Raw genomic sequence first — 25,509 nt, 5'->3', positions numbered from 1 at the left:
TGTGTGTGGGGATGAGAACCTGGAGAGGCTTGGTGGCTGCTTCTTCCAGAGAGCGTCAGTCTTGTTCTCAAAGGCGGATGGTGCCCCAGGGCCCCCGTCCTGTGAGTTTTATTCTCATTCTTGGGGTGCGGGCCTTGCAGGTGTCTGTGGCCTCTCCAGGGGCTCATTGACAGCCTAGGGTTGACTGTGCTCTCTTGGAATGGCTTGCCTTCCAGCCTGGCTGCTCAAATCTTAGCTCGGCTCCTTAGCTCCCTGCTGCTGCCATCTGCTGGGTTTCTTGGACCTGCTCTGCCTCAGAGCACGGATCTTTGGGCCCTCCTCGTGGCGCCCCCCACCCCAGGATTGGCCCTTCCAGTGCCAAGACCTGGAATCCCCAAGCTCCAGCCTGCTCTTCCCAGCTGGGCTGTTGCTCTCCTCGCGGGCTCTGTCCCCGCAAGGATGGACGCCCTTGGGAAAAATCCAGGATGAAGTGGAGCCACCCGTGTGTGCGTCACTCCTCCACAAGGTTGTAGCTCCCCAGCTCCTGCCAGTGTCAGCTGCTCCCCAAAGCCTGTAGACAGGTAGTCTGTCTCCGTCCAGCATTCAGGACTGCATCCACTGGGAGGGTGAGGCAAAGCTACAGACCAGACAGGCTGCCACTTGTTTTGAAGAAGAACTCCAGAGAGAGAAAGGTCCCTAAGAAGGGTATAAAAGTGCACCTCGGGAGGTTCAGGTCTCTGTTTCAGGCAGTGGGGACAGGTGTGTGCGGGTCTGCCAGTGAGGATGGTGCGTGCAGACCAGACTCAAGAGGGAGCACGGCCCGGGGAAGGGACCGAGAAGGCTGTGCCAGCTGATGAAGGGAGCGCAGACAGGGTGGGACCCGGGGTGGGGGCAGCACTCTGCTGGCGACGGGCTCTTCTGAGACCAGAGGAGGAGGACCACAGGCCTCTAGGAGCTGTAGGGGCGAGAGCCACAGGGGTGGATGGGGACCCACCCTTCTGACCCCGGAGGCTGAAGGCAGTGGGAGGTTGTGAGCTGATGCTGGTTTGTAACAGAAGTTCTTGGCTTTATCAAACCCACCCTCTTGCCACGATCTGGTCTCCGAGCCTGTGCCTGTGCGTCCTTAACCTTCCCCATCAGTCTGCCATCCAGCCCCGTAAAAGGGTTGTCCATGCTGTCCTCACGTCCACCCAGCCACCATCCCGCCCCTCCTGGACCTTCTCTCGCATGGTCAGGACCGGTCTCCTTGGCAGCCTGCCCACAGGCACCTTCTCTCCCTGCCTTCCACCACCCCCCACCTCCCTGGTTCTCTTTCCCTCTCAGGGCTGTTCTGTCTCAGCATCTTCCCCTCGTCCACACCCCTGAATCCCCCACCCCACATCTGCAAGTCTCAGGTTCTGCCCCCCTCGGTTCTCTCCCTGGGGTCAAAGCACTCAGACCCTGGTGACGTCTCCCCTGGGGTGTCTGCAGGGACTGGCCCCTGTGTCCGTCCACTCCTCAGAAGGCAGCTGTGCCTGCACCCACACAGAGTTCCCACAGCAACCCTCTGTCAGCCTCTTCCCTCTGGCTCCACCCGCCAGACCCCAGCACTGTCCCTGACACTTGTCCCGCCTCCATGCCCACCTACTCTCTCGGTGTCCACCTCCGCTATCCCCACCCTGGCCACTGTCCCATTACAGCCACTCCCAAGCCTGCACTTGCCTGCCAAGGCCCTGGCTCTTGGGATGAGAGATCCCAGGCCCACCAGGCCCCCGACTTCAGCCTCTGTGGGTCACATGCTGGCTGCTCTCTCTGGGCCCAGCCACCCTGGACTGCTGTTCTTCCTGCTTCAAAGTCCTGGGTCCTCCTGCCAGGGCTCGGTCCAGAAGCCAGCAATTTCTCTCACCTCACCCCATCTGCAGGCCGCCTCTGACTGTGTGCGATGAATGGGGCATGAGGGCAGCCCTGGCCAGCTAGCACGGAGAAGGCCTAGTAGATGCGGACGCTCGGCCCGGTCACCAGACCTGCCTCTCTGCCCTGGTCCAGCATCTGGAGGGGCGCTCCTAGCCCTGGGCCAGCACCCTGAGAGGGCACTGCAGCCTGCTGCTGAAGAGAGGGGGCTTTTCAGGACTGTTAGCACGTTCTGGAACCCTGGGAGTAGGTTTTAACACATGCAGAGGAGTCAAGCTCACCCCCATGCTCTGAGGGCAAATGTGGGGCCTCCTCCTTCAGTGGTCAGAGAAGCTGAGTGGACGGTGGGTGTGGAAAGGCTTGATGCCTAGAGCTGCTCACGCTCTCTCTCTTCTCTTCTCTCTCTCCCTCCTTCTCTGTCTGTCTCTGTCTCTGTCTCTCTATCCCTGTCTCTGTGTCTCTATCTCTTTGTCTCTCTGTCTCTCTCTCTCTCCCCCCACCTCCTCCCCATCCTGTCTCCATGTGAGTATCTTTTTTAGGAGCTTGAGGATCCTTGTGCAGAATCAAGATGCCTGCACCTTCTAGCACAGTTGGCAAACAAGGAGAAGAACTACGGACAAGCTAGGAAGATGATTGAGAAGGCTCAGCTCCTGGGAGGAAGTGAGGAGTTTTGGTACAGTTCAACCCTGACTCTGGCAGATACACTCTTGTCCGTGGAAAGTGAAGGAAGAGAAGTGGTGGTAAGGAGCAGCAGGCGCCCTGGGCCTCGTCTGGGCATGGTCGGCATGCCTGGTGGGAAAGGGGCCTGTGGGCTGGGCCGGCGGCCAGCAGAGCGACACACTGACACCAAGGCCGTGTCTTCCTCAGGTCTGCCAACTGTTTCAAAAACTCATAGGTGCCTTCAAGGTTCTCAAGAAAGAAAGACCTAACCGAACACCTATATTGGAATTTATGACCACAGACCTAGAAGCCAGGTAATGTTTTGTAGGAGAAATGGTTAATTAACATGAAAGTGTGGTTAACTTTTTCTATCATCAGTTTTCATGCCATATGTCAAACCTATGAAGTTCACAGACTCACATATCGAGGGCCATATACCAACACCCAGCTCTAGAAAACTCCAGAGTGTCCTGTCGTTCCTTCAGACCTTCTCTGAGAAACAGAGCCTTCTGTCCCCGTGTCCCATCCCCTCTCAGGAAGGCGGCCTCGACCTTGGCCTGTGGGCTCCTGGAGGCAGTGTCTCTTCCTTTCCAATGAACTTTTTTCTTGCAACAGGTCTGCAGGCAGCCTTGTTTTGTTCCTGAATTCTCAGGGAATCTTCTCAGTTCCCGTTAAGCCTGAGGTAGCTTTCCGTGGTCACCTCTGGGGTTGAGGGACAGGCACCGCCTGGCCGGTGAGCTGTGGGGGGCCCTCCCCTTCTCCCACAATCACTGTTGCACTGGGTCTCCCCAGGGTGTCCCGGTCTTTATTCTCTGCTCTGCTGGTTGTCTGAGCCACGTGAGACGGGGCCAGAGCTCTCGTGTCCGGTCCACGGGAGATAGCAGCAGGGACTCCACTATCCTGCTATCCCACTATCTCCACTATCCCAGGGAAGGGAGGCAGCAGGTGTTTTAGGGACAGAACTTCAGAGAGTATTACTGTTTCCTCTATGATTATCCATCTTTCAGAGTTTTAGCATATTTTTGAGCCAAATTTCCGGTAGTTTGTATTCTCCTAGAAAATTATTTCCTCTAGATGTCCGGCTGTGTCAGTGTAAATGTTCGCAGCCTCTTTTCTTGTGACCTTTCCAAGTCTTCGCCTTAGGTCTGTCCCGCCCCTTGTCATCTGATTGTGCCATCTCTCTTCTCCTAAATCAGAATTAGAGTTTCCAACCTGAATGACCTTTTCAAAGAAGCAGCTTTTGCCCTATTGACCAAAGCAGCAGGGACTGAATCTTTTTACTTTTTTAACTTTCTGCTTCGTCCTAGTTCAGCTCTTCTTTCCGTGTTGGTGAGGGGCCTGTTCGTGGCTGTTGTTTTCACTTCTTGGGTGGATCACTTAGTCCACCCGCTTTCTGTCTCCTCCTTAGTGAACGCGCCTCTGGACTCCACGGGGCAGCGCCCCCAGGCTTCCACGTGGGTTTGCTTTTCTGCTCAGGATCATTTAGGAGAGTGGCTTTGAATTTCCACGTGGACGTAATGCCTGGCGTAGGGGTTGTTACTTTCTAATTTTGTTCATTGTGATTGAAGAATGTGGCCTGCACGATTTCTGGATGAAAGCTAGAGGTGCTGGCGGTAGCCACACGGGTGGTTGGTGTTGGCCTAGAGCTTCTGACCTATCAGAAGCCACCAGCCAGCCTGGGCGTGTGCTCAGCCACATCTGAAGAGGATTCCACATGCAGGTGTGTGAGCCTCCGCGTGAAGGCCTCCCAGGAGCCAGTGGAGGGCGAACCTTCTGAGCGCTTGCTTCTGCTGAACAAAATGGATGCCTGCTTTTTGGAAATTGAGAAGAAGTTTATCAGCTGTGGCTACCAGGAGAACTGTGTGGATATAAAGCTGGAGCGCGCAAAGATGAAGAGGTGTGTGGCCTTGCTGCGGCCTCTTCCTGCGATGAGCGCTGTCCCCCTGGAGGCCGCACGGGGCAGGGGCAGGGCCACGGCCAGCGCGCCATGTGCTCAGTGACAGTCCCTGCACGCAGCCCCTCCCCAGGCCCGCCTCACCTTCTCCCCTCGAAACTCCCTCTCCACTGCCACTTCCCCCACCTCCTGACCACATGCCCAGCCTTCCTCAGGGGCAAACCCCCATCAGCCCCTGACACGGCCTCCTCCTGGCCTCTGCCTGTTGTCCCCCACTCCCTCCGGGACACCCACACACCCCCGCACCTGTTCACACAGGCTCTGGTCTCAGGAGGTGGCCCCAGGCGCTGTCCCCGAGGAGGGCTCTGTCACCTCCCTCACATGACCTCTCGGAGGCCCCACTCTCACCCAGGGCAGGGGCTGGCCTGACTCCCTCAGTTCCGGGCTCCTCCTGCCCACCACCCTCCGCAGAGGGAAGAGAGCCGAAGCAAAGCCTCAGTAAACACTCCCCTCTCCCACCTCCCCACCCTCCGCCCCGCCCGGGGCTACCACATGCTTGGTGTACACGCAGGATTTCAAAACACAGCAGGCAAGTCACGTGAAAGGTATTAAAAACAGCCTTTGTGAGGGAAAAGGAAACCTGGACACCTGTGCAATCTAACCTTAATTATATTATTATTATAGAAGCAATGATGGTCATTGTAGAACTTTGAGAAATGCAGAAAAGCACAAGCAGGAAAATTAGGTGATTAAACCAGCACAATGAACACTGGTTTTGTTCATCGGATCTGTTAGGCACAGATTTAATTTTTTATAAAAATAGTGTAGTGTGCATACTTATTTTTGTGTTAAGATGTATTGAGAATATCTTTATATGTAAAACACCTAATGATGAAATTTTAAGCACTGATAGAAAATGCGGTGTAGTTACACAGAGGTTACATACTATACGGTGTTAGCCCTGATGAGGTAACACTTTGGTATTTCTGTTCTAAGTTCCGCTCTTCCGTCTCATGAAGGTTGTGTGCCGAAAATGAGAAAGATGAAGAGCGGAAGACGGCGTATTACTTGGCAGCGTATGGCTTGGCCCAGAGAGCCGTGGCTGAAGAAGAAGAGAGATTTCGCAGGATTCAGGGTTTACTGTCCCTTCAAGGTGTAAGTGTGTCCCACGTCCCTGGGTGCATGCCTGGTCACTCCCTCGTGCCTGGGTCATTCCCATCGTCATGTGAATACACACTACTAAACTTATCCTAAAAACGCAACAGCTGACTTCCCCTTCTGGCTGAGATGGAGCAACAGTGAGTGAATTTACCCTCCCATCCAAAACAACCAAAACAGACAAAAATAGGAAACAAGAATTTCAAAGCAGTGGACGCCAGCAACCACAAGCAGTAACCCCTGAGTAGAGGCGATCCCAGCACTGTCCACGCTCACGGCGGCCACAGCGGGGGAACCCAGGTGGGTCTCGTGGACTGCCTGAGTTGAGGAGGTGGAGCTTGGAGTCCAAGGAGAGCAGGGCAGCTGCACTTTGCAGGACAGAGGACCAGAAAGGTGAGTGCTGTGCAGAAACAAGGCTCCAGAGATCCTCAGGGGACCCCCGGGGAGTCCGGCTGGGGACTCATCAACATGTTCCTGGAGGGTGCTACCCAAGGCCAGGAAGGAACTGCCAAAAAGATTCTAGGAAACTGCCTGGCACTCACTCAGGCCTGAGAACAGTATGTGCTCCCACAGCCAGACTGGACAACCTCATGATCCAGGGCGCTGGGCAGTGCAGAGGGCCTGCCTCAGCCGGGAATAATCAGCCCTGGACGAGCACGGCTCCAGACCCGCCCGAAGGTCCCACAAGGAGGACCTGAAAGGACCAAATGCCTCCAAGTGACTTACCTGTCCCAGAGCAAAAGTCAAGGACATTTGCAGGAATACAAACATGTCCATCCACCAAAAAGTAAAATGCACCATGTCTGACAACCGAGCAAAAGTGACCATACCAAAAAAAACAATGAAAAATTGCATGCAAAACTTACCATGCAAAAAAGCAGGAAAATGTGACTCGTAATATGGAGAATAATCAGTCAATCAAAACCTACCCAGAATGGACACAGATATTAGAATTGGAATACAACGATGTTAGAACAGTTACTAGGGCTATTCTAGAGGCTCAGAAAGTTAGGTAGACATATTGAAGATATAAAAAGACCAAAATTGAACTTTTATTTATTTATTTATTTTGGTGAGGAAGATTAGCCCTGAGCTAACGTCTGTTGCCAATCCTTGTCTTTTAGCTGAGGAAGATTGGCCCTGGGCTAACATCTGTGCCCATCTTCCTCTACTTTATATGTGGGATGCCTCCACAGCATGGCTTGATGAGTGGTGTGCGGGTCTGCCCCCGGGATCCAAACCTGCGAACCCCGGACCACTGAAGGGGAGAGCGTGAACTTGACCACTACGTCACTGGGCCAGCCCCCAAAATTGAACTTTTAAGAGTGAAGACTACAGTGTGAGATGGAGAACACACTGGATGGGATAAATGGCTGAGATTGCAGAAGACGACGCAGCAGTAGAGACTATGGGAGATGAAAGAAAGAGAGAGAGAAATTAACAACGTGAGGTGCGTGAGGACAAGGGTGATTGGAATCCTGCAAGGAGAGGAGACTCGGGAGTGGACAGAGAAAATACTTGAAGGAATAATGCTGAAGTTTTTCCAAATTTAATAAAAATAACCATAAACCCCCTCAATGAACTCCAAACACAAGAACTATGAATAGGAATAAAACCATACCAAGGCCATAACCAAGTTGTTTAAAACCAGTGATTAGGGCCGGCCCCATGGCTTGGCAGTTAAGTGCGTGCGCTCCGCTGCTGGCGGCCCGGGTTCGGATCCCGGGCGCGCACCGACGCACCGCTTCTCTGGCCATGCTGAGGCCGCGTCCCACATATAGCAACTAGAAGGATATGCAGCTATGACATACAACTGTCTACGGGGGCTTTGGGGGAAAAAATTAAAAAAAAAAACAAAAACCAGTGATTAAAAGAACGTCTCAAAATCAGAGAAAAAAGCATGTGTTGTGTTCAGAGCAACAACAATAAGATGACAGCAGGTTTTCACCAGAAACAGTGTGACAAGGAGAGGGAAGCAGCATCTGTGAAGTGCTGAGAGAGAGAGCTGTCAATCCAGAATTCCGTACCCAGCAAAAATATCCTTCAGAAATGAAGGTGAAATAAAGATTTTTCCCGCAAACATTCAAGAGCTACAAGAATGTGTCATCAGCAGACTCACACGACCAGAAGTTTTAAAGTCAGTCCTGAGGCAGAAGGAAGGGATACCAGAGGGAGGTATGATCAAGAGTGAGTGGAGAGCGTCAGAAACATAAACTTCCCAGGAAGACAAATAAGATCCTCTCTCATTATCTATATCTCTCTACAGGATAATTGGCTATTTAAGCAAAAATAATAACAATGTAGCATAGGGTGTGTAACACAGATAAAAACAAAATGTACAACAGTAGCATAAAGGACTTTTTCCTAGTCTGCACGAAGTGGCATACTATACCGTAAACCCTGAAGCAACTAAAAAATTACAGAACAAAGAGGTGTACCTAGTAAGACAAGAAAGAGATGAAAGGAAATCATAGAAATTATTCACTTGTTCCACAAGAAAGCAGAACAAGAGAAAAGAGAATAAAGAACAGATGGGGTAACCAGAAAACCATGCAGGACTATGGCCTCAGACCCAGTCACACTGAAAGTTACACTGACTGGAAATGGTCTGAACACCAATCAAAAGATGGCACGGAAAAGCAAAGCCCAGACCTAGGCTGCCTGCAAGAAAGCCACTGTCAGCATAAGAGGGAATCAGCTAAAAGGGAAAGGATGGCAAGAGCTGTGCCATGCTCACACTCGTTGGGGGACGCTGGAGTGGCTCTGTTCATGTGGGACAAAGCAGACTTCAGGGAAAGAGTACCACCAGAACAAAAAATGTGTTCATAATGTAAAGGGGTCAACTGACCAAGAGGACATAATATTCTAAACATTTATGCACCTAATAACAGACTTTCAAAATACATGAAGCAAGAACTGATAACACTGCAATGGAGAAGCAGATAAATCTACTGTCATAGACGAGGACTACGGCAGGGCTGTGTCCTGTCGCCACTTTATTCAGAATTGTGTTGGAGTTCCAGCCAATTCAATAAGGCAAGACAAAGAAATGAAAAGCATTCACTTTGGAAAAGAAGAAATAAACTGTCTTTGCAGATGACATGGTCATTTGTGTAGAAAATCCCATGCAGTCTGCAATAATAATAATAAAGCTGCTAGGACCAACAAGTGAATTTAGTAAGGCTACAGGCTACAACAACAATATGCAAAGATTAATTTTGTATTTCTATATACTAGGAGTGATCCATCAGATATTAAAATAAAAAAACCAATACCATTTATGACAGCATAAAAAAAGAAATTTGACCAAAAAGAAGTGGAAACTTGTACCCTGAGATCCACAAAACGTTGCTGAGAAAAATTAAAGATGGCCTAAATAACGGAAAGATATAGCAAGTTCGTGGATCAGAAGACTTGATATTATTAAGATGTCAATTCTCTCCTAAATTATCCACAGTCCTGATCAAGATGACTGCCCTGCTTTAAGACAGTGAGTGAGCTGAGCCAGACAGAGAGAGTGCAGACAGTAGAACGCCGTTTATATAAAATCCTAGAAAGCACAGGCTCATTTGTAGAGCCACAAAGTAGCCAGGTGTTTGCCTAGGAGGGGGCTAGGAGGGAGGATTGTAAAGGGAGGTGAGGGAATTGGGGGGTGCGGGCACGTCCCCTGTTTTAATCGTGGCGATGGTTTTGTGGGTGTATTCGTGCGTGGGAACACCGCTGTGTGGGCGAGGCCTCCTCAGAGCTGGCTGTAATCAGAGGCTGGGCCTCGTGGGAGCGCTTGCGAGCTTCAGTGTGTCCCTGAACGGCTCAGGTGCAGAAGGCCAACACCCCGCTGATGAGGAAGCTGGCGCACCTCAAGCTGAGCCTTGCAGAGGCATCTCTGGACTCGTTGCGGCTCGCCCAGGAGGGGGCCCTGCAGCGGCAGCTTGAGCAGGGCCCCACGGATAGGCTGCTGGCCAGCTACCTGCAGAGCACGAGCGACTACACTTCCACCGGCTGGGTGAGCGTCTTCGGAGACCGCCTGGGCCCCCATCCCATCCCCGCGGCCAGCTCGGGGCCTCTCCCGTCCACGGGGGGGAGTCCGTCACGGTGTGCCTGACCCTGACGAGAAGGCTGACCAGTGGGAGTCAGAGGGCCCGGAGCATTCTGCCTGGGATCTCTGACCACGAGTGTTTCCCTGCCCCAGCAGCTGGCGGCGTGGTGGGCTTCCAGGCCTTGCTGAGGAAAGGCCTCGTCTGGTCGCCCAAGGGGACCTAATTGGCTAGTGAACTCGGGGTGGTATTGGGGGATGCCTCCCACGCACGTCAGGGCTCTCCTTCCTGAGGCACGACTGTGTCTTGACAAATTATGTTAGCATGTGAGAGCTTGAGAAAGGAGAATTACATTTTGTTAAAAAATAAGTTGAATTTGCAAAATATTTGTTTTGAAGGAAACATATTCTGCCACTTGAGACATTTTCTTAGATTTCATGAAGTATGAATCAAATTAATTTGACATAAGTATAAATGGATCAAAGATAGTCCTAAAATTTGATACAAACTCACATATTTGTCAATAAGCCCCAAATTAAGGTTATATAAGCAAACTTTAGTGACCCTCCCAACTCCTAAGCCCTGCAGACCCTCCCTGCCCATGAGGAGGTGTTTGTCAGAGTGACTGATGTAACCAGTCCTGAGGCCCTTAGGGCGTGGATCCCAGGGCCCTTAGAGTGTGGATCCTGGGGCCCTTAGAGGGCGGATCCTGGGGGGCCTTAGAGGGTGGATTCCATCCTGGGGGCTTAGAGGGTGGATCCCATCCTGGGGCCCTTAGAGGGTAGATCCCGGGGGCCTTAGAGGGTGGGCCTATTGCGTTTCCCGGGACGGGGGTGGGGGTAATGTTAACGAGGTGTGTGTTCCTGAAGCAATGGTTCACGCTGAAGCGGACCCTGGCCCATATTGCGCTGGCGCAGCTGGGGAGCCTGCCGCCGCTGTGTGTCGGCTGCGTGGAGATCCGCGCCCGGCTCCTGGGCCTGGCCGGGAAGGCCCTCCACCTGCTGGCCGTGCACACAGACCCCGTGCGCCCCGCCCTCTACTGGGAGGAGAGCCTCTCGGTACGTGCTCCTGCTTCTGGCTTCGTCACAGACTCGTCGCCTATGCTTAAAACAAAAACAAAATACTTACAACTCCCCTGATCTTAGTAAGAACTGGGATATAAAACAGGCCTCGAATTTTCCCCGGTCAAGAAGTTGTGGCCTGAGAAAGGGAGGAAAAGGCAACGCAGTCTGACTAGTGGGGAAGGAGAGAAACACAGGCTTCTGGGGACAGAGCTCGGGGGGAAGTTGCCCCCGTGAGGAGAGTAGGCAGGAGAGGAGGAGTGGGCACTTGGGGGTCCAGGGCAGGATGGGAAGCCTGCCAGGTCCCAGCCCCAAACGAGGGGTCCTGCAGATATCAGCTCCTGGCATCTCCCCAAACCTCAGCAACTCTCCACTGGCAAGTCTGGGGTGTGCCTGAGCACTGGTGCTAAAGCTCTGTCCTGGTGGGAAGGGGGGCCACCACCCTCACTCCTCTCCACTCACCCTTACCCCCTGCACGCAGGCTAGTGAGGCCAAAAGGAGGGCTCAAGCCCCACGGCCACTTGCCCTGTTGGTGCATGCAGGCCCGAACCCTTCTCTCGAGCCCCAGCAAGGCTGCCCGGCAGGCCTGGGTGCCCTCACGGGAGCGCCCTACCCCAGGAAGGGGCTCTGGTGACAGCTGCTGCAGGTTAGGGAAGGTCCAGCTCACCATCCTAAACACATGTGCAGATGGCCACTTCCTCCTGGAGGACACCTGCCCAATGAAGCCAGGCTCATCCACACAGACTCTGCTCCTTTGGGAAGACCCCCAGCCCGGAGCAGCTAACTTCGCCCTCCAGTGTGATTTGGGGCTGGTGCCCCCGCCTCCCTGCAGGGGCGGTGTGCAGGCCCTGGGGTCACCCTGATGGGTTATCTGTCCTGGGTCCCCAGGACCTAGGACGGGACTCGCATACGTTGGGTGACTTGATGATTCAACCAGTACCAGGTGGCTCTGAGGTAGACTCTGAGGTGGACCAGGAATGGGGCTGGGGTCCTCGTCTGTGAAATGGCATGAGCAATACCTGCTCAGAGGGGCCATCAGGGAAACCTGCAGTAAATCGCACGTGGCTGGGCAGGAGGCTTTCCAGAAATGCACCGCCCAGACCCTGCCCCCTTCCTCCTGCCACTCCTGCCATGACCCCACAAGCCCAGGGGCTGCCCCTCAACCCAAGTTCTCCTCGGCCAGCTACCCCCCAGGCAGGGTCTCCTTGGCATCCCCGAGGACCCCGTCAGGGTGGCTTGTCCTGCAGACAGCCAGACGGGTCCCGTGGGGTCTTGTTTGTGCCTTTGTCCCCTCCACCCCCAGGCAGGTGGGCACCTGACTTTTTCGGTTCCTGCTGCACGGTGCTGGTTGGGGTTGCCAAGGCCCAGGAAGGTGACTTTGAAGGGCTGAAGGAAAGTGGGCACAGAATGCAACTGATCCGAGACCAGTGACAATGAGTCTCGCTCCTCTTCCCACCCTGAGACCCTGATGCACCTGCCAACCACCAGGGCCTCAGGCCGGGGCCTCACCCAGGGATCCTGCAGAGATGCCCCGACAGCCATGGGCACTCTTGGGGGGTGGGAAGTGTCCAGGCTGATGAGTGCTGGCTGACTAGCAGTGCGTGTCCGTAGGCGGGTGCGGAGCTGAGCAAGGGTCTGGAGATAATCCAGGAGGACGGAGACAGCGAGGAGCACTCCAGCGACCTGCCGGCCTTCAGGGCGGCCCCAGAGGAGCACAGCAGGAAAGGCTCGGATCTGAAGGTACGCTGCTCCCGTGGCCGTGCGCGTGCCCCCGCCCGCGGAGCCAGCCTGAGCCTGAGCCTTGTGCCCTCAGAGGAGGATGGCGCTGGCCCGGCGGTACCTGGCCCAGGCATCCGAGGTGCTGCTGCAGTGCCTACAGGTGGCCCTGGGCAGCAGCCTCCTGGACGTCGCGGCAGCCGCCAGCCTGGAGATGGTGGAGTGCATCGGCGCTCTGGACCCGGCGGCCGCCTGCCAGTTCCTGGCCTTGTCTCAGGTACAGCCCTGCTCCGCGCGCCTTCCGCGAGGCCCTTCTCAGCCACCTCAGGGGAGGGGGATCCCCGAGGACCCCGCGGCTCCCTCCCGCTGGTGGCCCCCCCCAGCTAGGCTGCAACCAGGGCCCCTGTCTTGAGGGTGGTGCTCAATTAGAGGAGAGAACTGCAGGTCCCCGGAAGATGGTTGGGGAGGCCGTCCTGTCCCCCCGAGGTTCTGCTGAGCCCCGACCCCTCTTATCGCTGTCGTCTTGGTCCACAAGCAGCAGAAGCTCACCAAGCCTCACATTCCTGAGGCTCAGAGCGAAGAAGCATCCGCGCATCCCTCCCTGCACCCCGTGGCGGGCAGGCGCTTGGTTCGCAGTGTGAGGGGCTGGCGGCCAGGAGACACGGGGCGTCCCGAGGGAGCTGGTTCCAGCAGAGCCTGGGCAGCCCCAGAGCCTGTCCTCCAGGCTCCGGCACAGTCCCCCCATGGGCACCGGCCACCCTGGGTGGGGCTCAGGCCCTCGGTGCCCCGCGGTCTGTTTCAGAGCTGCGCAGCCTCGGCAATGATGCGCGACGTTCTGCTCACGGCCACGGCCAACACCAGCAGCTCGCAGCTGGCAGCCCTGCTGCAGCTGGAGCACAGGCTGAGGCGCCAGGAGAGGACCTCCACCAGCCTGTTCGCCAGTGTGGAGCAGAGGCTGGCTGCCGTTTCCAAGGTAACCAAGCTGGGGACACCCTCCCAACCCGCACCTGGCCCCGCAGCTCCCAGACACGCTCCACTGTCAGTGCCCAGGTCTCAGAGATGTCTCAGGCGGTCCACGTCCTGGCCCTGCCTCTCGCTAGCTGTGTGGTTCCCAGAGGGTCACTCGACCTCTCTGGGCTTCCTCCTCCTGAAGGGCCTGTGGGGACAGCAGCCACCTCCTCCGTGACCATGAGGAGCGGCAAGCTCTCAACTGTAAACGCCCAGGGCCTGCAGCAGGGGACAGTGCCCCGAGGGTCTCTGTAAGGGTGGCGTGCTGCTTTTAGCCCTGACTGAGTTCAAGGAAACATTTTATACCTCAGTGAAGCATGGGGTTTAATTTTGAGAAACATTTGCAGATCCTTATAGCTAATGGCATTTACTCTTTTATTTGGATTAGCAGGATGAGGTGGAGCATTTAAAGAAACAGAACTTGGGGCCGGCCCTGTGGCCTAGCGGTTAAGTGTGCACGCGCCGCTGCTGGTGGCCTGGGTTCGGATCCCGGGCGTGCACTGACACACCGCTTGTCAGGCCATGCTGTGGCGGCGTCCCATATAAAGTGGAGGAAGATGGGCACGGATGTTAGCCCAGGGCCAGTCTTCCTCAGGAAAAAAGAGGAGGATTGGCATGGATGTTAGCTCAGGGCTGATCTTCCTCACCAAAAAAAAAAAAAAACAAGCAGAACTTGATGGAATCTAACAGATCAGGGAAAACAGACAGGAGCCGTTCCCTCCGTGTCCTTGTGTGGGTCTGACCTCACACCCTTCACCTGGGGCTGCTTTTCTTCTTGTCACGTTGGGGCCTGATGCTTCTCTGGGGGGCCATCTTGTGCACTGTGGGATGTTTAGCAGTGTCACAGCCTCCACCCACCAGATGCAGGTGGGTGCACTCCCCAGACGTGACAACCAAAAATGTCTCCAGACGTCGCCCGTGGGAGCAGAATTGCCCCTGCTGAGAACCAAGGCTTTAACCCCAGTGACGGAAAACCTTCCCTCCCTCTGAAGAGCAGAAGCAAGACATTGGAGGTGCAGCCCCAGACCTGAGCCTAGAGCAGGCCAGGCCAGCCTGGAGGAGGCGGCACAGGCTGGGCAGCTGCACTTGGAGGACATGTCCATGCATGTTCACTCCATGTGGGGGAGCACACGCCACGTGGAATAAAATGGGCAGCCCCGGTCAGCGTTACTGAGTGAGGTCCGTGCGAACAGCCAGGCGGTGGAGTCCAGAAGCAGACGCCCGCCATGGCTCCCGTCCCAGCTCTTCTACAAGTAGGTGGACACCTGGGCCAGCCACACGCCTCCCTCTGCCTCCGTTTCCTCCTCTGTGCCTGGGGGAAGCGCAGCACTCACCTCATAGGAAAGTTGAGGGACCAAATGCATCAGTGCACATCAAGTGCTGAAAACAAGGTCTGGATGCGCCGGGGACCCAGCCGGTGGTGGAACGGAGCCCGGACGCGCTGGGGGCTTGGCCGGTGGTGGCCATCACCATCATGGCTGGTGTTCCTGCTCCTCCTGCTGTTCCAAGAATCCTCTTGGAAAATCTGTGCTGACTTCCAGGTGCACAGACCAGTCACAGACTCCAGGGCCGGCTGCACTATGGGGTAGGGGAGGCCATGGGCCACAGCAAGCCCACTGCGACAGCCACAGAAACAGCCAGGTGAACAGCAGAAACTGATGTTTTTAGCAGCTTCAGCTGTGGAAGCAACGAGACCTAGCTAAGCTCAAGTTCCTGGGAGGGGAGAGCCCTCCGCGGCGAGCTGACCGTCACTGTCTGCCCCCTGGGTCACTGCTGATCAGGGAGCAGATGGGACTGGACCTGATGGAGAGCTCTCCGAGAAAGAGAAGCAGCAACGCCTGCAGCAGCCACGCGCACAGGGCTGACGTGCTGGGACCTGGCACGGCCTGTGTGATGACCAGCCTGGGGTTGGCGGCTGAGTCCTGGGCCTTGTGGAGTTTGCCCGAAAGCTTCTAGAAGGCAGTGAAATCCATCATGCTCTCTCGGTGCCTGGGGAAAAACACCTGCCTGGGAGGAGACAGCCTCAAGAACACTGGCCTCCCGCGAGGCCTTCCTGCCTACAGCCTCTGAAATGAGGAGGGCGGCGCACAGATCCAGAGGAGAGTGAGCACAGCCCAAGGCCGAGTCCGTGCGCTGGAACACAGACCAGCAGAAGCTCCCCACCTCGGGAGGAAAGAGAACGGAAAAGACAGCACAGGGTATAGGTGCCACGTAAGAAACTCTCAAAAGGCCGGACACACATTTAACCTGAGTCTTCGAAAGGGAGGAGAGTGAAAACCTGGAGCAGAGGCCACACTGATAAGAGGTGAAGGCTGAGCGCTTCCCCAGACTGGTGAAACCCGGCGGGTCAGGAATGCCAGCGACCTCACGCCAGAGAGACGCAAGGAGAACGGCTGCTGCACAGTCACAGCAGAGCCGCTGGGCGCCAAGGACACAGAGCAACCTGAGGGCAGCCTGTGGCGGGGCCAGAGGAGACCACTGCCTCCCGAGGAGTCCACAACCGGCAAAAAGATCCTTCAGATTCAGGGCAAAATAAAGACACTTTTAAACAAACGGAAACTGAGGGCACGTCACCAGGTAGCTTACAATAAAAGACAAACTAAAAGAGCGTCTTTTAGAGGAAAAATAAGCCCAGACAGAAACACGACAATGCCAGAGAGACTCAAGAATACTACAAAGGGCAAGTGTGTGGGTGCAAAGAAATAAATGTTGACTGTGTAAGACAGTAATTTTAACATCTTGTGGAGCTGGAGTTATATCACAGCAGTAAAATGAAAGACAGCAGTAATACCAAAGGCAGGAAGGGTTAAGTAGAATTTAAGATGCTGAGGTTCTGTCGCTACCAGGGAAGTGTAACATTCATATTTTTATTAGATAATAAGGCAGGGATGAATGTGGTAGTCTCTAGGGTGACCATAAATGATGGGTAACTAGGTTAATAAAAAAGGAACAAATAATATTTTATTAATCCCAAACAAAGGCACAAAGAGATAAAAAGGGAATATAAAAACACATGTTTCGAGCAGAAAAAGAAGAGTACGATATTAGATATAAACCCAAATATATTTGTAATTATAGTAAATGTAAATTGACTAAACACTATAAGTCAAAGACTAAGATTATTGGATTGGATAAAAAGAAAAACAAAATCCAATTATATGCTGCTTGAAAGAGTCACACTTTACATGTTAGGACACAGAAATATGGAAAGGAAAAGATGAGAAGCAATATAGAAACCATGAAAATACTAATCAGATGAAAGTCAGATGTTATGGCAAAAAGCATCACTAGAGATAAAGAGAGGCATTTCATGACGCATAGGAATGGACCAACAGGATCACAGCCTCGAATCTGTGTGCACCAGCGATAGGGCTTCACACACAGAACAGAGCTGACAGACACAAGAGGAGCCACAGACAGACCACAGTCCCAGTGGCAGGCTGTAACCACTCTCTCAGTCGCTGGGAGAATGCGTAGATGGAAAATCAGTAAGCCTGCAGGAGGTGGGAAATTCAGAAGGTCTGAACAGCCTTAGCCTAACCGGCGTTCACAGAACATGGCATTGATAATTACTGGATACACATTCTTTCCAAGTGTGCGTGGAACATTTACCAAAATTGACCGATGCTGAGCCACAAGGAAGCCTCAACAAATTCCAAAGGATTGAAATTATTCAGAGTTTGTTTTCCAGACACAATGAAATTAAACTAGAAATCAATAACTAAAAGATGCCTGTGAAAAACACAATTGCCTTGAAATTAAACAGTATATTTATCATCATCGATTGGTCAAAGAAGAAATCACAATGGAATGTAGGCGATATTTTAAATTGACTTAGAGGATGAAAAGAGTACATTTCAGAACCTGTGAGACTTCTCTAAACAGGGCCTAGAGGAAAAAGACAGCCTTGAATACAAGAAGAAAGTCTTAAAAACAGTGATTTAAGCTTTGACTTTAAGAAGCTAGAATAAAAACTCCTAAGAAAATAGAAGGGGACAAATGAGAACTGTAACAATGAAATATGAGAAATATATGGCAGAGGAAACCAGCAGTGTCAGAAGTTGGTTCCAAAGAGAAGACTAAGAACATTGATAAACACTTAGACTCAATAAAGAAAAAGAGAGAGAAAACACGAAATTCCAGTATCAATAATAAAAGGACATCACAGAGATCCTTCAGACATCAAAAAGCTAATAAGGGAATATTTTTTATAACTTTACTCTAAAAATTTGACAATTGGATGAAATGACAGCTTCCTCAAAAAATACAACTCACCAAAGCTGACAGAATAGAAAAGCTGAATAATTCACTATTAAAGAACTTAATCTTTCATTAAAAACATCCCCACAAAGAAAATTCCAGACCAAACTGGCTTCTCCAGTAAATTCTTCCCAACCTTGAGAGAAGAGATAGTCCTTCAGAACTCTTCCAGAGAACAGACGTGAGAGGAACACCTCCTCAGTATTCTGTTAAGAGACCAGAACTTGACATGGGAGTCCTGGCAGGGACATTACAAGGAAGGAGACGTCTCATCAACACAGACATGAAATGTTAGAATCCAGCGATTACTAAAGGGGTCTGCACCAGGGTCACGTGGCTGTGCCCCATGTGGTTTAATATTAAAAAATCATTCAGTGTAATTCACCATATTAACAGAAGGACAAGGAGATGTAGAAAAAGCATTTATCAAAATTCAGTTCATGATTTCAAAAAATTAAGATAGAAGATAATTTCCTTAATTTGATAAAGAATGTCTGTAAAACCCTGTAGCAGACTTCAGACTCAACGGTAAAATGCTGGACAATGTTCTCCAACAGAGGAAGTGACGCAGAAAGCTCACTGTCACTGCTTCTCCTTAGTTTAGTACATAACACTGGAAAAAGGCAGAAGATTGAAAAAGAAAACTTAAAACTGGTTATTCACAGTCAACGTGACTGTACCTGGGAAGTCATGAAGAGCCTCCAGGTTAGTGTGAGAATTAACGTGCGGAGTTGGCAGGTCCTGCTGAAGGCTCTCAGGTTGATAGACCAGCATTAGCTGTGTTTCTGCGTGCCAGTTACAAACAAGTGGACCACAGAAGTGTCTCGATGATAACGTTTTCAGTAGCATCAAAAATAATCAAATACCTCGGGAAAATCTGACAAAAGACATACATGACCCCTACCCTGAAAACTGCAAACCTTCTGAAGAGAAATTCAAGGAGAGCCGCACAGAGAGGGAACCCGCCTTTGCGGGGTGGAAGACTCCAAGTGGTTAGACGGCAGCTCCCCCCAGGCCAGACTTAAACAGATATCCTGCCATAACTTTCTAGCTCTGTTCCCCGGGGTCCTGGTCACCATTGTGTTCTGTAAAAGGGACTCATGATCAATAACGTGCCGAAAACACCTCGTCACGGAGTGTGTCTCTTGTGGGGACCCCAGGAGCCACGCCAGCTCCCGCACCTGCCCCCATGGAGCTCTTCCCTCGCACCTGATCTGTCTCCGGGCTGAGAGGATTCCCCAGGAATGGTTGGGGGACCACTGTAGGGACCGCTCCCAGAGAGGGGGGTGCCCGGCCCCGCCCTGCTGGCCACTGTGGTTTCTCCCCTTATGCCCCCAGGGGCCTTGTGAGCCTAAATGCCAAGTTAAACCAGGAAGACCCCCTATGGGCCATTAATCTATAGATCCAACACAAAACAAGTCAGATTCACAGCAGGCTTATATTTTTTTAAGAACTGTTAATTCAATTCTAAAATTTTCATGGAAATGCCAACTTACTGTACAGGATGTCAGGACCCACTTAAAGGTGTAGAAGTTAAGACAGTGTGAGGTTGACATGCACATAGAGAAGACCACCAGTGAGACAGGAGAAAAAGTCCAGGAACAGACCTGTCCTCACACACTGCCCGATGTATGTCGTGGGTGACCCTGAAGGAAGAAGGGATGTGGGGGTGTGCCTCCACCAACGGTGTGGTTCCAGGTGGGCTGCAGATCTACCTGAGGAAGGCACAAGTGTCCAGGTTTTAGAGGAAAACCTCTCCATACTTTTGGAGTAGGTAAAAATTCATTAAACAGGAGACAACTGGCACTCACCACAAAAGGGAAAAAATGTCAGATTGGCTGGCACTGAAATTAAGAACTTCTGTTCATCAAAAAGACAGCACTGGGAGTCAACAGGCAGCCACAGAGGAGACGCTCACCAAACGTACCTGACAAAGGCTCGCGTCCCGTGTGCAGAGAGCACCTGTTCCCTTTCAGTAGAGACAGACGCTCCAACAGAAAAATCCCGAGACTGGAGTTTCACCAAAGATACCCAAATGGCCAAGAAACCTTGTTAATGACGCCCAAGTTCACTAGTTGTCAGGGAAATGCAAACATTAACCCACATTCAGATACTACGAGACTGCACCAGAATGGCCAAAGGACACAGGTGGAGATCCCTGAGTGGCCCCGAGAAGGCCACTGGAACTCTGGCACACTGGTGGGGGCAGGGCAGGGTGGGGTGGGGGTACAACAGCCCCCTGGGAGCCACTGGGCATGTGCATGTTCTACCCAGCAGCTCCACCGCCAGCCTGTGCCCAGCAGAGACACTTCCCTGTGGTCCCCAGAGAACATGCGCTCCAGTGTCCATCACAGCAACATTCATGGTAGCCAGAAAGGGCGACTACCCGGATGCCACTGGCCGCAGAAGGATGAAGAAGTCGTGGTGCGTTCACAAGACGGAATCCTCTGCAGCGAAGAGGAGGAGGGTCAGCCTCCACGGGCACCAGCCTGGATGGACCTTACCACCCGGTGTGGGATGAAGAAGCCAGCCTGAGCTATTGGAAGTCTGTCCTGGTTCCCTGTGGGGTCTCCTCCTCTGGGCACGTGGGTGTGGCCTGCTGTGGAAGTCCATCCAGCTTTCCATGTACAGTTACCACTTTCTGTCTGTCGTCTCTGCTTGGACAAGCGTTCTAAGTCACCCTGGTGGGCTGAGTCTGGACACTGGCCAGCTTTTGCAAACCTGAGGAAGCTCATTTCGTCAGAACGTGGGAAGATGTGCTTCTGAGCAGTCGCAGTTCATCTAGTGGGGGCTGCCCTGCAGGGGGAGCAGGCGGCCTGAACCCTCGGGCCCTCCCACCGGCCACCTGCTGCAGAGAGTGAGGAGCCTCAACGGTACACAGAGCCTGACAGTCTTTAGAACCTGTCAGGGCACGGGCCACAGGAGAGAAGGGAGCACAGCGGGGAGCGCGCTGAGCCGCAGCCTGACCACAGCCCAGGAAGAGAGGGGACGCGGCTGTGTGCGTCTGCGCACGTGTGCATGTGCACGTGTGCGGTGTGGAGGAGACAGGGAGGAGGATGGAGGGAGAAGACTGTTTGGAGGAGGTGCTGGGGTTTCCACTCGTTGTGTTCTCGGTGCATTTGCGCTGTGTGGGGTTTCTGACTTTGCCAGTAGAAAAGAGGAAATGTTAATGGATAGCCAGCGGATTCCGCCTGCGTCTGCTGCCCCCTTGTGGTGGCCACGAGTCCTGCAGGGGTCCCGCCCCCTACGCCCAGGGCCGCACAAAACCCTCTGCTCTGACATCTCCTGAGAAGCGATGACCGCAGTACAGTGACCATCACTGCCTCCTACCAGCCTTTGTTGACTCGTGGTTCTCACTCACAGGCTTGGCAAAATCTCTGCGTCACTGAGCAACACTTTAACCTCTTGAACGAAATTCCTCCTGCTGTTCGGATCCTCATTCTGCACCACTCACGAGACAGGTGAGGCCTTCTTATTCCTGCTCTCGTGCCTGTTCCCCATCCTGCTAGGAAGCCTAGCCTCGCGGTGCGGACACAGCACGGGGGCTGCCGCGCCTGCGGGCGTGCCGTGGGTGCGCCAGATGACCCGGCTGGCCCGGCAAGCGTGCTGGACAGACGGGCCAGCAGGGGCTCCCAGCTGAGGTGGGGTGGGTGGGCGTCCCTCTGGGAGGGGGCTGGGGAGAACTACTGTGATGATGGCCAGGCTGGTATGCCTGGGGGCACGGTGCCACCCTGTCCCCAGCACGGGCCCTGTGCGTCTGGTCTGAAGGTCCCCGCTCACGTGGGCAGAACTTCCCGCTCACCTGGAGGGAGGGTGGCTGGCCCGCCTTCCGCAGCGCTGTGGTCAGTTTACGGTGGACGGCTGTGCCCAGATGGGCCTGTTTTTATTCTGTGTCTGGACTTGGCCAAGGAGCTCGAGGTGAGGGGGCTCCTGTCAGGGGTGCATGTGGCTCACAGAATTGGCGTCTTGGGGCTCCTTTGGGACCCCAAGAGCTGGGCTTTGACCCCACCCTGCATCCTCCCCACAGGACCCATCTGTACGGCGCTGCCTATGAGAGACCCAAGGTCATCCCTGCAGCCAAAGGGAAGGTGCTCCAAGTGGGGGGTGAGTTCTGTCCTCGGAGCTGGGGCACCAGTGACCGAGAGAGACAAGGTCCCTCTCCAGGCGTGGCGACCCCAGCCCTCTGCCCCCACGCCATCTCCCCGAGGGGTGACTCGTCGAGCCCATGACAGATGAGGAGACAAGGCAGAGGCGTGTGTTTCCTGGGGTCGGGCAGCAGCTGCAAAGCCTGGCCCCCTGCGTCTCAGCCCCCAGCCGCCCAGCGCAGTGACACTCACACCCAGTCCAGCCGCCCTCGGTCCAGGCTGCTCTGGGAAAGCCCGTAATCCTAGGGATGAACCCATCTGTCTCTCCCTCAAGTTCCTCGTCTCCAGTGCGACACTCCCACTTCCTTCCTTATGCCTGAGGTGCTTAATCCCACTTGCCATTTCATTTTAAACTACGGAAGGCCCTAGAAGCAGTCGAGACATCTGCCTGCTGTTTCCTGGGGATCCCTCAGGCTGTTTCCACGCACCCTGAGTGCGAGTCCACACTTGTGAAAGCCGTGAGCGACCACGAGCCAGCTCTGTCTCAGGGCAGGGTCCCTGGGGTCCGGGAGGACTGGCCGTGCGTCCCCCAGCTGACGCCCCTCAAAGTGTCTGCAGCGCGGCCTTGGCGCCTTTCAGACACCACGTGGTTTGTGTTTTCCCTTCCTTCCTGGCCTTTCCTGGAAGCCGGCCTCTCCCTGCCCATCCTCCTGCCCTGAGGAGGCAGCTTCCTCCCTGGTGCTGGCTGCAGGGTCCCGGTGGTGATTACATCTCGGTGACTCCACGTGGGGCTGAAGAAGAGCCTCCTGGCCACTCAGCCTTCCTCCTGGGGAAACGGATGCCAGGCGGGCGCCCGCGTGGAGAAGCCCTTTGCCCGCAATTTGTTCCTCTCGTAATTCTGAGTGTTCACGTATATTCCCACCTGCTGGCCTCTCGGCCCTGAAGGGCAGGTCTCCGAGGCCGGGTACTGGGACAGCGGCGGTGTCTGTCTCTGCAGGCTCCTGCAAGGTGGCTCGGGTGGCCGTGAGCCCGGCCACCTTCTCCTGCCTATTGGCCAGCGCCCAGCAGTTCCGGGAACAGGCCCAGGCCGAAGTGTACAGTGAGGACGTGGCCCTGAGCCCAGGCTTGGTGAGGCCCGAGCCCAGCTGCCAGGGCTGCCCCCACCCCACAGAGGGACAGAGACCCCAGCCCGGCTGCAGTGAGGCAGGGTGGGGAGGTCTGGGCCAGGACCACTGCCCAGGCAGGTGAGGGTCACTGGCCATCCAGACCCAGGCACGGCCGGACACCCAGCCTGGGGGCCAAGTCCTGTTTGAATCCTTGAGCCAAGTCTGATGCAGACGCCTCTGTGATGAGAGCAGAGGAACCCGGTGGGGCTGGGGTGCCAGAGTGGCCTCTTCGAGGAGTGGGCAGGTGAACTGGCAGGGAGCACTGTCTGCAGGGGGCCCTGGGACCCCCGTGCCCAAGACAGGCGGACAGGTACAAGGGGCAGGCGGGCAGGAGCAAGGAGCCCTCCTGTGTTGCTGAGCTGGGCCCCTGGCCACCAGGCTGTGTCCAGAAGGGCAGGAGCTAGGCCTCTCCTGTCGGGGCCCCCACCCAGTGGGGTCTAACCTCCTCTTTGCTCCGACCACGCGGGCACTGTACGAGGTCCCTCAGACACCTGCTAATCCTGGGCTGTTGTCTGGGTTGAGACAGGAAGCAGAAAGGGAGGGGTGCCTTCTGCAGAGACTCAGTGATGTCCTGGAGACCATGGAGGAGTACCTGAGACCGCTGCTCTCACTGCTCAGCTGCCCTGAAGCCAGGTGCCTGTCGACGGGTTACTCCCTGAGGTGTTTAAGGGCCTGAGCCGCTCCCTACGCTGAGGGCGGCTAGGAGGGCAAGAGGAGGCACTAGCCAGGTTGCCGGAGCCCTGGGGGGGGGGCGGCACAATTTGGCCTCTCCTCCGAACAGATGGGAGGTCACGGGGCCTCTCCATCACCACAAGTCCCCACAAGTGCAGGGGGCACTCAGGAATGTGATGCCCGGGGGCGAGGGCAGACGGGTGGGGGGCTCAGCCTGAAGGCCAGCTCTGACCCCAGAACTTTCTGGTGCAAGCTGAGTGACTGGATGTGGGACGGGTGGAAAGTCAGAGCTGTTTTCCTGATAGTGTCCATACGTGGAGATGCATGTCTCTGATATTATGACACAGTGTGCTCAGTGAGCTTCTCTGTGTGCCGATTCGGACTGTGTTCCACTGAAATGGGAGCCGTGCAAAGGCCCCTTCAAACCCAGGATGCCCGACTCCATCCCATCTGTCCTTGGGAAGAAGTCCTGGTTCCGCTTAAGACCTTTTCTGGGGGAGCGCCCCCTGCTCACGTCCCCTCTGCCCTCTGAGCCTCTGGCCCGGGTGTGAGTGGGAGAGGAGAGCACAGCTGAGGGTTCAGGGCCCTTAGACTTAATTTTGGTGGGAAAGAAGGCAGAGGGAACTGGCACACGGCGCTCTCTGGATTTGCAGGAGGTCGGGGACCGTCCTGAACCTGCGTGCTCACGTCTGTGCGCAGTTATCCCAGGCCCCCATCGCAGTGAGACTGGCCCTGAAAGTGAGCCATGGAGAGTGGCGGGCCTGGCCTTACAGTGAAACAGTCCAGAGACACGCTCTTCACAAATCAGTGTGTGCGATTTTCATGTATTTCTAGAACCTGAATATATGCCTTTGACTTTTAGAACACAGGTCCCCACAGTCGTCGCAGATCTGGGGAAATTGAAGAGCAAAGACAAGGAAAGGAAGCCATCCCTGCCCCAGGGTGAGCAGCGCCTGAGGAGGCTGTGAAGGCCTCAGGCATCTGACCTCAGGAGCAGAGGGCTTGTTGCTGGAGAAGTTAGGCTGGGATTCTCTGCAGAGAAACAAGCTTTCTGCAATGGCCCAGCGGGCCCTGCATGGAGAGCCTCCCTCTGAGGGTCTCCCAGGGTGCTGAGCACCCACAGGTGGGCGGGGAGGCCCCCAGAGGTTGTGTGCACAGCCATTGACCAGCACCCTCGGGAGGGCTTTGTGCAACCCCCGCCAACAGCACCACCTAGCCCAGCGGACCCGCCCTTCCTCAGGGGGCCGGCAGCCCCTGCGTGCGTACTAGTAGCAGTAACGACATGCGATCCTAGCACGACACCAGTTGGTGTCGCCATCCGGAGTTTGCGTGTCCCGGATGACCGGAGGGCAAAGTGGGCCTTCCAGTCAGTGCTGCTGATTCCATGAATAAAAGGTGAAATGCTCCCGTTTTAGCCCAACCCTGGGAGAAGGTCGGCGTACACTGGGGACAGCCGCAGGCCTGAGCTCCCTGTGGCTTCATGGTTGTCTCTGCACCCTCAGGACAGATGCCCTTGTTTCTCACTTGATGGGCTTAAAAATGTTTGAAATGTGCTAATATCACCCAAACCCCACGACTGGAAAGGAACATCAAGTGTCTGCAAGGGTTTAATCTCTCCTGGAGCCTAGGAGTTTATAAATTGCTCATTTTAAAAAGGCATTTTCATTTGTCTACTTTTCTATCTCCCACAAAGGATTATTGAGCAGAAGGGAAAAGGGGCGGTTACTTTGCCAAAAAGCACTTCGATTTCTGGAAGCTCCAGGTGGCACCCTCCTCCCACAGCGCCCAAGAGGCGGATGCTCAGAGCCAGCGTGCAGAGCGCTGGTCGGTGAAGGGTTTTGAAGTGTGTGCGGCTGTTGGGAAAACAAGTCATGTGTTGCCCTCCAGTTGAGAGGCCAGAGTCTGACCACCTGAGGCCACGTTTGC

At 54.5% G+C, this 25,509-nt stretch overlaps 1 protein-coding gene across 1 annotated transcript in view; it reads left to right on the top strand.

Annotated features, from left to right (window-relative positions):
* The window catches only part of CFAP46 (cilia and flagella associated protein 46), a 126,112-nt gene that overhangs the window by 87,226 nt on the left and 13,377 nt on the right, over window positions 1-25,509 (top strand). Inside the window, exons 36-49 of the mRNA XM_058544333.1 lie at window positions 2,409-2,609; window positions 2,737-2,843; window positions 4,250-4,426; window positions 5,443-5,578; window positions 9,396-9,584; window positions 10,485-10,673; window positions 12,288-12,416; window positions 12,490-12,669; window positions 13,195-13,365; window positions 21,024-21,121; window positions 21,688-21,764; window positions 22,743-22,873; window positions 23,438-23,544; window positions 24,446-24,525. Coding sequence (XP_058400316.1) covers window positions 2,409-2,609; window positions 2,737-2,843; window positions 4,250-4,426; window positions 5,443-5,578; window positions 9,396-9,584; window positions 10,485-10,673; window positions 12,288-12,416; window positions 12,490-12,669; window positions 13,195-13,365; window positions 21,024-21,121; window positions 21,688-21,764; window positions 22,743-22,873; window positions 23,438-23,544; window positions 24,446-24,525 — 1,972 coding nt within the window. The remainder of the gene's footprint in view (window positions 1-2,408; window positions 2,610-2,736; window positions 2,844-4,249; window positions 4,427-5,442; window positions 5,579-9,395; window positions 9,585-10,484; window positions 10,674-12,287; window positions 12,417-12,489; window positions 12,670-13,194; window positions 13,366-21,023; window positions 21,122-21,687; window positions 21,765-22,742; window positions 22,874-23,437; window positions 23,545-24,445; window positions 24,526-25,509) is intronic.

Source organism: Diceros bicornis, chromosome 6 (genome assembly GCF_020826845.1).
Source record: "Diceros bicornis minor isolate mBicDic1 chromosome 6, mDicBic1.mat.cur, whole genome shotgun sequence".
In the NCBI taxonomy this organism is placed as follows: domain Eukaryota; kingdom Metazoa; phylum Chordata; class Mammalia; order Perissodactyla; family Rhinocerotidae; genus Diceros; species Diceros bicornis.
This window is presented reverse-complemented; position numbering and strand designations above follow the sequence as displayed.